At 49.3% G+C, this 14,111-nt stretch overlaps 5 protein-coding genes across 5 annotated transcripts; 3 read left to right on the forward strand and 2 right to left on the reverse strand.

Moving 5' to 3' along the window:
- The first annotated feature begins 101 nt into the window (after window positions 1-101).
- On the forward strand, window positions 102-1,062 carry PV10_08666 (guanylate kinase). Its single transcript, XM_016373716.1, has one exon. It carries the CDS (start codon window positions 215-217, stop codon window positions 926-928), a length of 714 nt encoding a protein of 237 aa, XP_016220627.1. The 5' UTR covers window positions 102-214; the 3' UTR covers window positions 929-1,062.
- Window positions 938-2,617, reverse strand: PV10_08667 (uncharacterized protein). Its single transcript, XM_016373717.1, has 4 exons — window positions 2,283-2,617; window positions 2,103-2,231; window positions 1,968-2,049; window positions 938-1,916 (listed from the first exon to the last, which is right to left on the reverse strand). The coding sequence occupies exons 1-4, from the start codon at window positions 2,407-2,409 to the stop codon at window positions 1,235-1,237; spliced, it is 1,020 nt and encodes a 339-aa protein (XP_016220628.1). The 5' UTR covers window positions 2,410-2,617; the 3' UTR covers window positions 938-1,234.
- Window positions 2,618-4,109: 1,492 nt separating this feature from the next.
- Window positions 4,110-5,876, forward strand: PV10_08668 (uncharacterized protein). Its single transcript, XM_016373718.1, has 4 exons — window positions 4,110-4,197; window positions 4,259-4,295; window positions 4,357-4,784; window positions 4,869-5,876. The coding sequence occupies exons 1-4, from the start codon at window positions 4,195-4,197 to the stop codon at window positions 5,349-5,351; spliced, it is 951 nt and encodes a 316-aa protein (XP_016220629.1). The 5' UTR covers window positions 4,110-4,194; the 3' UTR covers window positions 5,352-5,876.
- A 1,053-nt stretch (window positions 5,877-6,929) lies between these two features.
- PV10_08669 (uncharacterized protein) lies at window positions 6,930-8,049 on the reverse strand. The gene is made up of 2 exons (XM_016373719.1): window positions 7,855-8,049; window positions 6,930-7,754 (listed from the first exon to the last, which is right to left on the reverse strand). The coding sequence occupies exons 1-2, from the start codon at window positions 7,919-7,921 to the stop codon at window positions 7,417-7,419; spliced, it is 405 nt and encodes a 134-aa protein (XP_016220630.1). The 5' UTR covers window positions 7,922-8,049; the 3' UTR covers window positions 6,930-7,416.
- Window positions 8,050-8,361: 312 nt separating this feature from the next.
- On the forward strand, window positions 8,362-10,342 carry PV10_08670 (uncharacterized protein). Its single transcript, XM_016373720.1, has 3 exons — window positions 8,362-9,104; window positions 9,159-9,395; window positions 9,443-10,342. Exons 1-3 carry the CDS (start codon window positions 8,834-8,836, stop codon window positions 9,982-9,984), a joined length of 1,050 nt encoding a protein of 349 aa, XP_016220631.1. The 5' UTR covers window positions 8,362-8,833; the 3' UTR covers window positions 9,985-10,342.
- Window positions 10,343-14,111: the final 3,769 nt, after the last annotated feature.

The raw sequence follows: 14,111 nt of genomic DNA on the forward strand, positions 1-14,111 counted from the left end.
CCTCGGCCGCGTACAAGCTTAAAGAGCGGATGCCCCTGCCAAGCTAATAATAGGCGGCGCCTCGGGCCCCTCAGGCTTCTCGGCCTTCGCCGTGGGGATTAATCTGAGATGCTGCTGCTCCACCGCTTGTACTTTATTGTTGCTCTATCACAACGCCATTTCACCAGTCTCGTCTCAATTCAGGTCTTTCCCACGCTCCACGGCCATTCCTTTGATGAACACAAAACATCTTAGAATTCCTCCCTCGATCAGCAAGCATTTAGCGTCTCGAACGGCTAGATCTTTCTCCTCTCACCGGCCAACCATGACTGACATAACCGCCCTCCGACCCATCGTCCTCTCAGGCCCTTCTGGCACTGGAAAATCCACACTCCTCAAACGCCTTTTCTCTCAGCACCCCGATCTGTTCGGTTTCAGCGTTTCCCACACGACGCGGAAGCCTCGCCCAGGCGAAGAAGATGGCGTCCACTACCACTTCACCACTACGGATGCCTTTGAGAAGTTGATCGAGGAGAATGCGTTCGTGGAACACGCTAAATTCGGAGGAAACTACTATGGCTCATCGAAAGCGGCGGTTCAGGATGTTGCCGATGGCAAAGGCAAGAGCATCGACGGAACTACAGCTGAAGGCAAGAGAATATGCATCTTTGACATTGAGATGGAGGGTGTCAAGCAACTCAAGAAAAGCCCGCTGAACCCTAGAATCTGTTTCATTCAGCCCCCAAGCGTCGCTGAGCTAGAACGTCGACTGCGTGGCCGTGGAGATACCAGTGAAGATTCAATCCAGAAGCGGTTGGCACAGGCCAAGAACGAGATGGAGTACTGCAAGACAGAAGGCAAGAACGACAAGGTCATCATCAATGATGATTTGGATGCCACTTTCAAGGAACTGGATGAGTGGGTCATGAAAGACATTTCTGCTCCTTGAGGGCAGGCTGGCCGACAGAGGTCGTGTCCTCCAGAGATACGAATGATGAGTACAGCAATGCGATAGACGAGTCTAGTTAGACATTTTTTAGACACAGCAAGATAGAAAGAATTGTCATGAGAAATATTATACCACACCTTGTCAAGGACGAAAGACCCGCTCTCAATAGACGCTACATCAGAAATTGCCCCGTCATGGGAAATGGACATCAAGATCCTCAGCGAGGCTCATTCTTCACCGCAAGACCTTGAATTTTGCCACCACTCGCTTTTGCTCGTCACATCCAACCACACAGATCAGTCAGACTTAGTATCCATTCATGGTCATCCGCTGCGAGCCCCTGCTCAGCTCCCGGTCAGCTGCTGGGCTGATGGGTCTGCTCCCGGACAGGCCTGCGCTGCTTTCCTTGAGTGCCAACAGCTGCTTAGCTCGGAAGGTTTCGTAGTGGATCTGGCTGGTGGTTTCGATCAAGTCCTGGAGATGGGTACGAGTGAGGAAGTTTCGAAGGTAGACGAATTCAGAGTGGTTCTCATCTTCGACGTTGATGACGCCCCACTTGTTCTGTCGTCCACGGACTTGCTTGCCGTTAACAATGATTGTCTTCTCGCTGCCCACCACAGCAAATGGGATGATATCCTTGATAGTCGTGTTTGTGGCTCTTTCCTCGTCATCCAACTCTTCGTTGTCATATGGATACATCTTCAAGTTGTGGAAGGCAAACTCCTCCTTGATGCGCTCCTTGAACGCACGGCGCTCTTCAAGGGTGAGCGAGTCGGCCTTGGCGATGACAGGAACCACGTTGACCACATCAGACAGTTTCTTGAGAACGACAATGTCAATGGGTTTGAGGGCGTGGCCTGAAGGCTGAATGAAGAAGAGGCAGCAGTGAATGCGAGTGTCTTGGATGTATCGTTCTCTTTGAGCGGTCAATTCTTTCCGCAGATAGGCCGAATGTTGGTCTTTGATGTATTTGACGATGGGATCCCAGCTGAAGAGTATTAGACGGCGCAATCCTTGCGTTTTGCGAGAGCTGACTTACCATCGATCGTTGTTGACCAAGTCTCCGTAGCCTGGGGTATCGACAATGTTCAGTCTTAATCGGACGCCATTCTCCTCGATCACTAAGGACAGTCAGAAAATAGGTGATGCATGGTAAGGAAGAGTCTCAACGGACCATGGGACACTGTCTGAATCTCAGTGGTCGAACGGCTTTGCTCATCAGGACGCAAGCGGCCCTTGGAATCGATAAGGTGGGATGCGAAGATGGTGTTAATCAAAGTCGACTTTCCCAATCCTGTTTGACCTGCAATTTCAGTTAGATCAAATACATATCCTCCCGAGATCACATCCTTACCAACGCAGATGACATTGAATTGGAAACCTCTCTTCAACAGCTTCTTCTCGATTTGCTGGGTGATGGAGTCGAAACCGACGTGGCTTCGTGGAAAGACTGCGTTCCCTGCAGGCAACGCCATTGTCATTCTGGTTTCGAGAAGATCAAGGCGGACGGAGTCGTGGGCGGGCGAGGTTGACAAATTCTTGCAGTTTAACAAGCGAGGTCAATGATGCCGACAGTGACAGGTTGAGAATCGGAAAGTATGGGTCATACGAGGAAGTTGCGACAGCGATAAATTTCCCCAGATGGACAGGAGTTTGACACGAAGGCACTGTTGAGTCTCTCAAGTCAGGGAACGTCCCCTATTTTTTGGCTGGTGGGTTCGCATTGGTCTGAAGTGCATCCAAAGCCCGTTTAGTGCAAGCGGCCACTAACCCATTCGTGCCCATTCTCCCTATCGTCAGGTTCAGGAACAACCTTAGGCTACCCCAGCACGCCTAGCTCACGGTACTAGAGTTAGGCTCAGGACCAATTAAGTGACGTTACGGCTCCAATTCCCCTTCTACGGCGCAATTTGGGGGCCCCTCAGGTCTTGTTCAAGCGCGGAGCAGTGACCCAGTGCCGCAGACTCAGGTGCCGCATTATACTTCATAGTGCAGTATCACAGATGCTGCTGCACATCCTAATAATTTCGGATTCCGTTCAAGGATTGTACAAATTTGTTCTGAACGCCTCTCCCACTCCACACCCTCTCATTTATCCTGCTGGAGCCTTCGCCGTCCTGAGCCATTGACCAAGATGGCTCTGACCGCAGCAGGGACAGGCGCTCGTCTAGCCCAATTCCTACAGCGACCTTTTCTCTCATCAGTCTCTCCCTCATGGGCAACTCGGACACTTGTATCAGCCTCTATCACCATCCCAGCCATTTCGATAAACCTTCCAGGACTGATTTCGGACATCTGGGATGGAATTCTCAAGGCGGTACCCAAGAAAAAGACATCTCACATGAAGCGCCGCCATCGGCAATTAGCTGGAAAGGCTTTGAAAGATGTGACCGCGGTCAATACTTGCCCGGGATGTGGCCAGCCGAAGCGGGCCCATTTGTTATGTCCATATTGTGTTAAGAGTATGTCATAATCAATGCGAGCTGCTGCTGTTCGTCTCTAACATTTTGTGCAGATATCAAGGCGAAATGGATCGGTGACTCTCAAAGAGCTATTGAACGTGGAGAAAGTCTGGCACGCGCGGAGCTCGAAAGACAATTAGAGGCAGAAATGCAGAACAAATCTACGACGGAGAGTAAGCAAGAGGTCGCATCAACAACAGAAAAGACAGTATAATCCGTGGGTGCGCATTTACGACAATGGGCAGCCATCTAGAGAACCGTTTTCGCAACTCACAAGCAGTAGCATACACATCCAGCTGTCCTTGGCCCGGTGCCGATCTATCGCATACATCCCAACCACTCCAATCGCTTGTCGGAGGTCGCAAATCACTGGCGGCCTGTGGAATGGGAATGGATTATGTTGTCCGCCTCCGCGTCACTTGACTCGAGCGGTACGGAAGTTTCCAGGCCCTTACTGTCAGAGAAGGACATGCGGAGAATAGCCTCATGACCTTTATGCATGCCACTGGGTTCCATGACATTTGGGGACATTGTCTGACACTTCTGTGTCACTACCGAAAGCTAGGAATCGAAATGGGGAAGTGGTCCACGATTTGGCGGGAGGCTTTCCATTACAGAATCATGTAAAATTACGTCATGTGTACAGTAATTTTGAGTCCAAAGAATAAATGTTTAAAGAACGTCGTTGCATTCATTCCTCTAATCCTCTTGACCCTCGACCCCGACTGACCATTTGTCAATCGCCGTGTACTTCTCGGGTGATCCTTACAGCGTGTACTGAGATGCATCTCAACCGCTACGACAATGGTTAGTCACCATCGGCGTCGCATCCACCAAGTTTCCAGCTAACTAATTGCCCTGTTTACAGTCCAAACAGTATCTCGCTCAACATACGATTGACGAGGGTAATACCACAGACCCTTCACTCCGATCTCTCCAACCAAGTTACTAATATCTCCTTTCCAGCCCACCCTAGCGACATCTTCTCTCTCGCAACCACACCTACCCAAATTCTCACCGGCTCAGGTCAACCATCCATCAAGATCTTCTCTACCAACAAGGACGATTTCCCGATCGACCAAAGCCTCAGCGACGCGCACAAATTAGGTGTCCACCACCTCGCGACCAGCAAGAATGGCACGCGGGCCGTGAGTGCGGGGTTCGGAGGCGAAGCCAAAGTCTGGAATTTCACAGAGGGTATATGGAAGCAAGACTCGGAAATCACGAGCGACAAAAAAGCGGGTGAAGTCTGGGCTATTGCCTTGTCGGCCGACGGACAATATCTTGCGGCGACGACATATGATGGGCGAGTGGGTGTATATGACTTGGCCGACAAGAATAAAAAGATCAGGGACTACGAGACTAAAGGCAGTTTTGGCATGGCAGTCGACTTGGTACGTGTCATTGCCGCACAGAACGCCTGCTCCTCGACGCAACCGATCCGAAAGACTCAAGCTAATCTTCATATGTCATCCTAGTCTCCCGATGGTCGCTTCGTTGCCAGCGGGCACGAATCCGGAAACATCTACGTGTTTTCCACCGCCACAAACCGTCTCCTTCACTCATTGCCAGGTCTCATCAAACCCGTCCGGGCCGTTACTTTCTCTCCCATGTCAACTCTTCTCGCCGCCGCTGGAGACGCCCGCATCATCTCGCTGTACGATCCGAGTTCAGGCGAGCAGGTCGCCAATCTCACCGGTCATGCTGCCTGGATCACCAGCTTGGACTGGAGTCATACAGGTCAGTATCTTTTAAGCGGGGCTTTGGACGGAAAGGTCAAAGTGTGGGATATTGAGAGACGGACTTGTGTGGCCACGCACAGTGAAAGTGACCAGGGCTTGTGGTGCGTCAAGTGGTTACCAAAGGGCGATTCTGGCGTCGAGAGACAAAAGGCCGAGAAGTTTGTGACGGTGGGTGCGAATAGGGCGGTTTCTGTCTACCGTGAGGCGACGGGTGGATGAGGACTTGCTAAAGAAGGAAAACAACCACAAACTCGACGACGAGCGTCGTTGTCGTCATATTCAACGACAGTTATAGGCTCTGTTCCGGTTCCAAAGCATGAATTGGAAGGTGGAGGCTGCCGAACATCCAACTCGACTATGAATGGGCGACCATGTAATTGCCTATGTGTCTCTAAACCCGAAAGAGGCGAGGCAGTCTTTGTCCGACCAGTGGTCTGCGTCCAAGGGTCGTCGCCATTCCAAAAGATCGGTTGAATATGCCCAGTGTCGGCTTCAATAGAGCATGATGATCAAATAGCCATACGGGCCATATGATGCTGAGTCCTGCCAGCAGACAGAGTGAGTCTCTACCTTGGGCCTAAACAAATGGCATGTGGATGCAAGTACCGATCAGTGGTGATGTCTTATATGTACTCGCGGCTGGGCTATTGCGAGATACGGCTACAGACTTTCCCATCGAGGATCCCATGAGTGTCCTAGCATACAGAAAAGAATTTAGAGCATCCATAGAACGACAAATATGAACCCAAATTTGTATCTCCAAAAAATAGACACACAACATCCACACGTAAGAAGAATGCTGTGCAACACGATCAGAGAAGCATACGATCATTTTACTGAAAGTTATGCATGGGGATCTATCTTGGCTAGCAATTTGACAACATCAATCACGGAAGAAACGGGATTGATGAAGCTTCGAATCTGCCGTTGAATCTAAGGTAATGGAGAGGGCGGGTACGATTAAGCAGATGAAAGAACGAAGTGCGTGCATCGAGGTATTGGACGCTCGATATAACCTAGGATATGGAGCAGAATGGAGGCAAGAGAGGAAAGAGAGTATCGAACCTACCTCACTGTGCACGGCATTCATTTGCCAGATTGAACACAGACACAGATCATCAAGTCCAGGCAGTCAGGCAGCAAAATAGAGCAGCGCCCGAGGCATATGTAATGCCCGTGACCATCCTGGTCCTGCCTGGGTTTGTTGTATGAGAAGAGCGTGATGTGAGGAGGAGTCACGGTTAGCAGTCCAGTAGCACTGAGGTTGTTCGTTCAACACCTGAAACATAGCCCATGATCCATCTTGACTGGCGTGAATACGAGCCGATAATCAATTGACAATGGTAATGGACCATCAAGACTGATTTGTCTGTCTCATCATAGGACTGTAAACCAAAAGCGAACCGCACTCTCCACGATCGAAAAAACCCCAGAGGGGAAAAATTCTCAACGAGGCAAGGTTTAGAATCGGTTTGTTGATTTGATCTCGGCAACTCGGGAATGTGTGGACGCAATTAAAAACACTGTAGTGAGCAGTGTGTGGTGCATTCAACAAGGGTATAATAGAGTGCCTTTGACAATATATGTATAAAAGAAAAGAAGAAGATGGGGAGAGAGATGAGATGGAGGATAAAATATGATACTCCGCCAAGCCGCTAACATTTTCCAGGTTGCGCCTTCCCTAACTCATAACAACCAAACACGCCGACTAAGATAATCAGGCATGCCTATGAATGGTTTCTTCCCTTCTTGCCTCGACTTGTACGTGTATATGGCGATGTTACTAACTTGGCATACGAGGTTTAGAAGGTGTTCAATTTGGTTTTGGTAGACTTAGAGCTGTGTTGTGGACAACTGGAGACATGAGGCTGTAGCACGCCCAGTCGAGAGTATGTGTCTGATTCGATGCTCCATGCATAATTTAATGTTCATACAATGATATCGCTTATATACAAGAGCCATCAGGGCATAGCAGTGCCACCCTCTTGGCCTTTGGTGTCCCCTAGCAGGCAATCCAAGATGGTCCAGACTTGTTGCTTGACCTGGACGACAATGACGATAGTCAACTGGAGACAGACAGGCCTGATGTGAGTAACAGGTCTTGTGTCGTGTGTGCCGAGTTCAATACAGAAAGAAGCATATGTCTAGACCTGTCGTAGAGATATGGGAGAACAGGTTCGAGGGCACAGTCGGCGCGGGGAAGTGGCGCAAAGCATATAGCATCGCGTCGGCCAGAAGTGTGTGAGATACAGTTCTAGGAGGTTAGAACTTGGTCGTAAGGTTGTCAGATTGATTTCTTTTCATCTTCCTTTGAGCGACTTCCGAAGGCGTAGGCCAGACCTCCACCGACCAGATTAACCAGACACAAACCTATCGTCGCACCTCGAATGATGCCTCGGGCGCCGAACTTGTTCATGATACCGACTCTTCTCCGTCCTGCCAGGACCAAGTATGTGCCACTCAAGGCAGCGGTGGTGCCAGCGCTATCAATCTTGTAGCCTTGAAGATTGAGATAGGTGGTGAACATCAGGAGTGGGGGAAAGATCATAGGGACAGGTTGGAATGGGCGGGCATGTTGGGCAAAGACGAGTGTGGCGAGCAGGGCAGGTGGGACGGGGTTCTCTGTTAGAAGTGTAAGTAAGATGACTAGTCAAGACACAAAGGTCAATAGACATTTCCCAGCAGTAAAGTGATGAGAAGTGGTGGGTGTATAGAGACTGACCTCCCCATTTTTTGGCCGTCACAATCAACGAGTCTTTGGCATCCTCCTTCTTCTGAGGGTCAGCCATACTGTACAGAAGGCCTTGCACGAAGAAATGTTTGTTCTGGATCTATTCTGCGTGCAGGTCGGGTGCACCTGTTGTGCTGTCGTGGCAGATGCAAAGTCAGAAGTGAAGCAATGCAAAGTCCATTAATGAGTTGGTTCACTGCGTCATCGAGGCTGTCAGTGTCAGTGCATGTTCTGTAGCTCCAGCGAGGTGCCTACAGAAACGCTAATCTTAATCGAGCACTCCTCCAGGCGCCCGGGCCTCAGATTTAAGTTGACTCGTTAGGTACGGAGTAGTCCTTATAGGCACCCCAGCGCCCCCTCACAGGCAGCACCTTACTCAGGACACACAAAGCCTACCTAGGTAGGTACCTAGGTGTCTAGGGACATGTGGAGAGCATAGGCGCTGCACCAGTTCAATTGGGGCTGAATGCCCTGAACCACTGCATGTATCGGCGGCCCTGGAAGAGTGACCTCAAGTGTTCCACTATCTTGGATCGTTAATCATCTGTCACCATTGCAGATTCAAAGTTACGTCGTGCTGTGAGAGACCGATACTGACCCAAATGGGCGTTAATTAGTGCTTAGCAAGTCTCATTGGCGGCCACTGTTGCCAATGCCTCAGGCGGACGATATGTTACGCCACCATGTCCCGAGTCACGTGGAAACCCACTACACGCGGCTGTGAGACTCAACTTGTTCCGTCACAAAAGGTGCAGACGATTCCACGGCAGCCAACTTGAGACCACCTTTACAGTCCCAGGCCACAATTTATTCATCCCAGAGCGCAAGAAGACCCAGAGGAGAGCTCACATTACCTCCCATCGGTACCTCTCTCATCAAAGATCATCAGCCTCGTATCCCCCTTCTCCATCGCCTTCGCCATCCCCATCGACACTACTGATATCTCTTGCCCGCCAACTTTGCTCGCGGCATGTCCGCAACAGCGTCGGGGTCTGATGCCCGCGCAAATGGGTCGGCCACTTCTCGCGAACATAGCCAGGGCAATCAAGACCGCAAATTTACCCCGCAACAGAAGGCCGAAGTCATCCGTATTCGACGATGTTCGCCGACCTCATTTTACGAAATCCTCTCCGTTGAAAAGACGTCATCGGACGGCGAGATCAAGAAGGCATATCGCAAGATCAGTCTGTTGACGCATCCAGACAAAAATGGCTATGATGGGGCAGATGAGGCATTCAAAAGTGGGCACAAGACATGATAGTATCGCGAGAGATGGCCTTGCTAACGTTCAACAGTGGTATCGCGAGCCTTCCAGATCCTGTCCGACCCGGACAAGAAATCTCGCTACGATCAGTTTGGAGGAGACCCGGACAGTCGATTCTCTAGCAGTAGTGCCGCTGCCGCGGGAGCAAGTCCTTTCAGTGGGTTTGCACGAGCGTCCGGACGAGGTCCTATGTACGACGACGAGATCTCCCCAGAAGAGCTCTTTAATCGATTCTTTGGTGGTGGCGGAATGGGACCAGGAGTTTTTGGTGAGTCTTCTACGAAGAAGCGAAGTGGGGAGCTGACTTTCCTTCAGGTGGTGGATTCGGTGGCCCGCAGTTTGTATTCAACATGGGAGGAGGTCCAGGATTCACAGTCCATCGGATGGGAGGGGGTGCGCCGCGGAGGAGACCCAGAACCGCCAACGAACCTGAAGCCAGTGGCATGTCGGCGCTGACTCAATTACTGCCTTTGCTGTTATTGTTCATTCTTCCACTTCTATCTTCATTTTTCTCTGGAAGCTCTTCGCCGTCGGGCCCTCAAGTACGATTTGATACGGCCTCACCACCACACACCATGCACCGAGTCACACCGCGGTACCGAATCGACTATTTCATCAATCCCAAGGAAGTGGAAGGATGGAAGGCTCGACAATTCAGTGCCTTAGATCAGCAGGCTGAAGTGGATTATGTGACCACGTTAAAATATCAATGCGAGAACGAAGTTCATCTAAAACGACAGGAAATCAACGATGCAACGGGCTTCTTCTTTACGGATGAGGATCGAGTTCGGAGGGCAAGAAACATGCCTATGCCTGGATGTCGACGGTTAGATGACTTGAAATTACGACAGCAATAGTGGCGGATGGGATTGTATCACTGTTGGGCGTTTGGCTGGTGATCGAGCGATGGACAGGAATGTCATGTCTGTCCTGTGAGGTTTGTCCTTTGTAGTGGACATGTGGACAAGATAATCCAATAAATTTCAACCAGAGTCTGAGTGTGTTTGTCATGTCCATCAAATCCTTGAACAATGGAGGGAATGACTGTTGGAACTGGAGGACTGGGACCGATACATCACAATACAATGTCGATGGGTCAGCGCCAGGCACAGATGACTAATTGACTGTTGAATTCCAATACATTAGTACCTGACCAAGAGCCAGTGGCATTTTCGGTGCACATACATCCGTTTGCAATTGCGACTTCGGTTTCTACACATACACTTTTGTTTCGAGACCTAGTTTAAGACCCATCAGCGATCTATAATACATTACATTAAGTAAAGCTTTACACGATAGCCCACTAATAAGTAAAGTGCCATCTCTTTCGCTCTTTATCAACTAACCCACAGTGCTCCTCCACGTTTAAAAGCTTAAGGGTCGGCGATCACGTACCCTCCGTGGTTTAAGTATCCCTAACTACGCCCGGTCTTCTAAATAGCGCTATAGTAAGTTACTATATTATATTAAGGCCGGTATCCGCTTTAATCCTTACTATTTAACTTTAATGATAATGAATTATATCTCTTAGGTATTATTCTCGACAGTGGACGCAAGATATATAACGGCCATACTACCGACATCTTCCTATATAAATATTTCCTCTCCTGGCTTGAGACGTTGAGCGTACTAGGCGATGGCTCTAATAATGTTGGCTTCGTCGCTATGTCGAAATCGCTCGTGGTAGAAGACGAAAGTCAAAAATCACTCTTTCTACAAGATGTGCTGTACTTGTACATACAGTATCAAACCAGTCACTTAAAACATTTGCGGTCGGCGCTGCGGTATATTTCTACACAAGACCGCTCCAAACGCGGCAATGTCTGACCACTCCAGCAAATTATCGCCTATTTGACCTCAATCTAGCTTCATTTTCACTCGCCCATATTTGCTTGCTCCTGGACGGATGTGACCGGACAAGTCATGTTGCCAAGTTTTCGACTTCAGACAATCAGGCTCGACGCCATCGTACCAACCCTTCGGCATATTGGTGCCCGGCGACCAACTAACAAATCCTGTCGATCCAGCTGCTTCGGATTGCTGAATGATGTCTAGATGGTAGACAGTATCATCGCAGCGCTGCTTGGGATAGCGGACACCATAGACCACGGGCTGATTTCCTAGCTGATCAGCAAGGTCTTTGCCGGACAATACACATCCATGGCCTCCAAGCTGCTCAACTACAGGTTTGAGGAGATACGCTGCCGATAGATAACTTGTATCTTTGATGACAGCAGAGGACGAGAGATATGTAACACCGATGAGGAGCAGCAATTGAATAATTGGAATACCCACCAAGAGTGTGATCACCCATATCCAATCAACTTTCAAAATCTGAGCCTGTGTGGGTGTATTCCCTGGCACCGCAATCTTTGGACCATAGATGTCGTATGACAGGAGTGCCCCTAAGGTGAACGTTCGAATGACTCTGGCAATGTCTTCAGGAGAGTAGGATTCACCTGCAATGCCGGTCAATCGATAATCGTCAAAGTGTGGGTCATAATCGCGGTGCATTCGTTCCCCAACACTGTAATTAAGTCCCCATCCTATCGCCCCGGCGAAAAGTACAGCCTTCTGATCAGGCAGATCGAGTTGTGGGGAGATATTTGAACGGGAAGTCACTTGTTGAACTGTGCTGTTGCAATCGAAGAGGTAGTCATTCGCTTCATCGTGTTGTAAAACCAAGACCCTAGCTGACCTCGGGCCCCCGAAAGTTTCATTGAATGACGACCAACTCAGAAAGTTCATAGAAAGAGGGACGCCCCAGGTTATGTTTTGCTCTTCCCCGGTGGAGCTGTTGAGGAACGTGATCATACTATCGTATGTGTCTTGCATGGAGTATTCCGTCACAGGGAACTTCTCACAGTTGACAACTGCGTCGACCGTGCGGTTATTTGTACTGTAATCTGTGAGATTGCTGCCGGTACCGTGAACATTGGGACCACCAATTGCTAAAAGAATCCCAGACGAGCCCTCCTTCACTGCACCGATGTATTCTGCATAACTACCTTGCTGCATCTCCGGATTGTAACTACCAAAAAGCAACCAGCCGTAGAAACTCGTCACGTAGTTCTCGGTATAAAGATCGTCAAACGGGAGGAGGTTTACGATCAGCCAGTCTGTATCTCGCATCCACTCACTGACGGTGGGGACCGTGATCGTACTGAAATCTGCAACCCAAACATTGTCGCCTTCAGGGATATCAGTTAGCTCCAGAGATAGGCCAGCTCTAGATCGTGGGACATTAAAACTCGCAATGGGAAGGCAAGCAGCTTACCGCTATAGTCATACACTTTTGATGACGATATCTCAAATGTGACCAAAAGTCCCAGAATCGAGAGAAAAGTCTGAAGGCCGAAATTGAAGGTCAAAAAGACCAAGCAATAAAATTGTATACGCGTTGGAAGGAGACGATTTGGAACTCGGCCTTTCCAAATCAACTGTACGGTTGCCATCAGACTTTCACAGCTCATAACCATATCGAAAACATCAAGTGGAAGATAGCGGGACGAAAGCAATTGCCAGCGATATGACTGGGCAAATTTCTTGAATGCAGCACTTAGAACCATGCCCAGCAAGATATAGATGGCTGTGGTGATGACATTGAAAGTCATCACATCCGTTTTACTGACTTTTGGCTTCCGAGAAAATGTGTAGTAAACCGCTAGCAGGCCAACGCATAGTGACACAGTGAGTGATAGCTGCCATAAATTACTGAAAAAGACTCTCCAACGTTGTCTACTCCGCCTGAAATACCGCTTTGTGCTTGGTCGCTGTAGCTGAAGATTCTGAGTATCAGCTGGTCGGTGCTCCCAAGGGTCAGGGATGGAGATGTGAGACGCAATTGATGAGAGTGAATTAATGCTCTTGGCTAACGAGATCTGGGAGATTCGCCTTTGACCTGTTGATCTTGTGGTCGACAGTGGAATGGTCTCCTTCCAGTGAAGTGGTACATCCGAGCTACGGTTTAACGTTGTCGGGTTTTCAGATGCTGCAAGCAGCAGAGACTCATCCTCCATGGTTGAAGTCGTTGCCTCGAGACACCGGCGTCGTTTCTGTGGATTCTACTGGTACTGTACCCCCAGGAGAAATTGCACATTTGTCTAAAATTGACGACATACACATATCTTTCGTCTATATATGAAAGGGCTGAGGGAAGTGTCAAAGCCAAGCCAAGCTGAAAGGACCTGAACCGGGTTGAACTATCAGTGACCACCTTCGGGCTGGAAATACGAAGTTTTCATCCAATCAACCATAATTTTTATGGTTTATTGCTTTGCAGGTTATCCATGGTGTACAAGCTCACCAAATTTATTCGCCAAAGTTCAGCCACTCTTTGTTCACTTGTCACCGGGCTCTTTCCCATACATGCCGGAATGGCAGATTGTATCAGCTGCGGAGAGTGCAAGAACAATTGATGCAGCAGAGCACGCAGGGCTGTTTCCTCTGCTTGGGGGACGTCCGGCTGACGGCACAGTCCCTCATCCGGCTATATCCCTTTTCACCAACTACCGAAATGCGATGCGGCGAAAAGACTTGTTCTATCGGACATGAGCCACTGGCGTGGTCAAACAGAAGATCATATAGAGTTGGAGGAAAGCAAGGTCCATGTCTGCGTCACCCGGCAGACTTTCCAGAGCAGGAGTGGCTGATATCCGCAATGGCGCTGCCAAGCTGAACACGATACAGAGCAAATAACTCTTGCTGCTATAAGTCAGGCCATAAAGCCACGAGATCCCTATATATTGTTCATCATTAGTACTACTCTATAAATACGACAGAGCTCTTTTTATGCGTTTTGCCTCTTAGTGAAGCTAATATGTCGGCTTTACTTGATATTGTATATCATGGACCCTGGTGGGCCAAAACCTAGGACTCGAAACAAAAGTGTGTGTGCAGAAACCGAGGCCGTAATTGCAAACGGCTGTATACACATAGGCTGCTAGGCTGCGATGAGGGTGATGACTGGCTGGCCATGGACCAA

Source organism: Exophiala mesophila (assembly GCF_000836275.1).
Source record: "Exophiala mesophila strain CBS 40295 unplaced genomic scaffold supercont1.6, whole genome shotgun sequence".
Taxonomy (NCBI): Eukaryota; Fungi; Ascomycota; class Eurotiomycetes; order Chaetothyriales; family Herpotrichiellaceae; genus Exophiala; species Exophiala mesophila.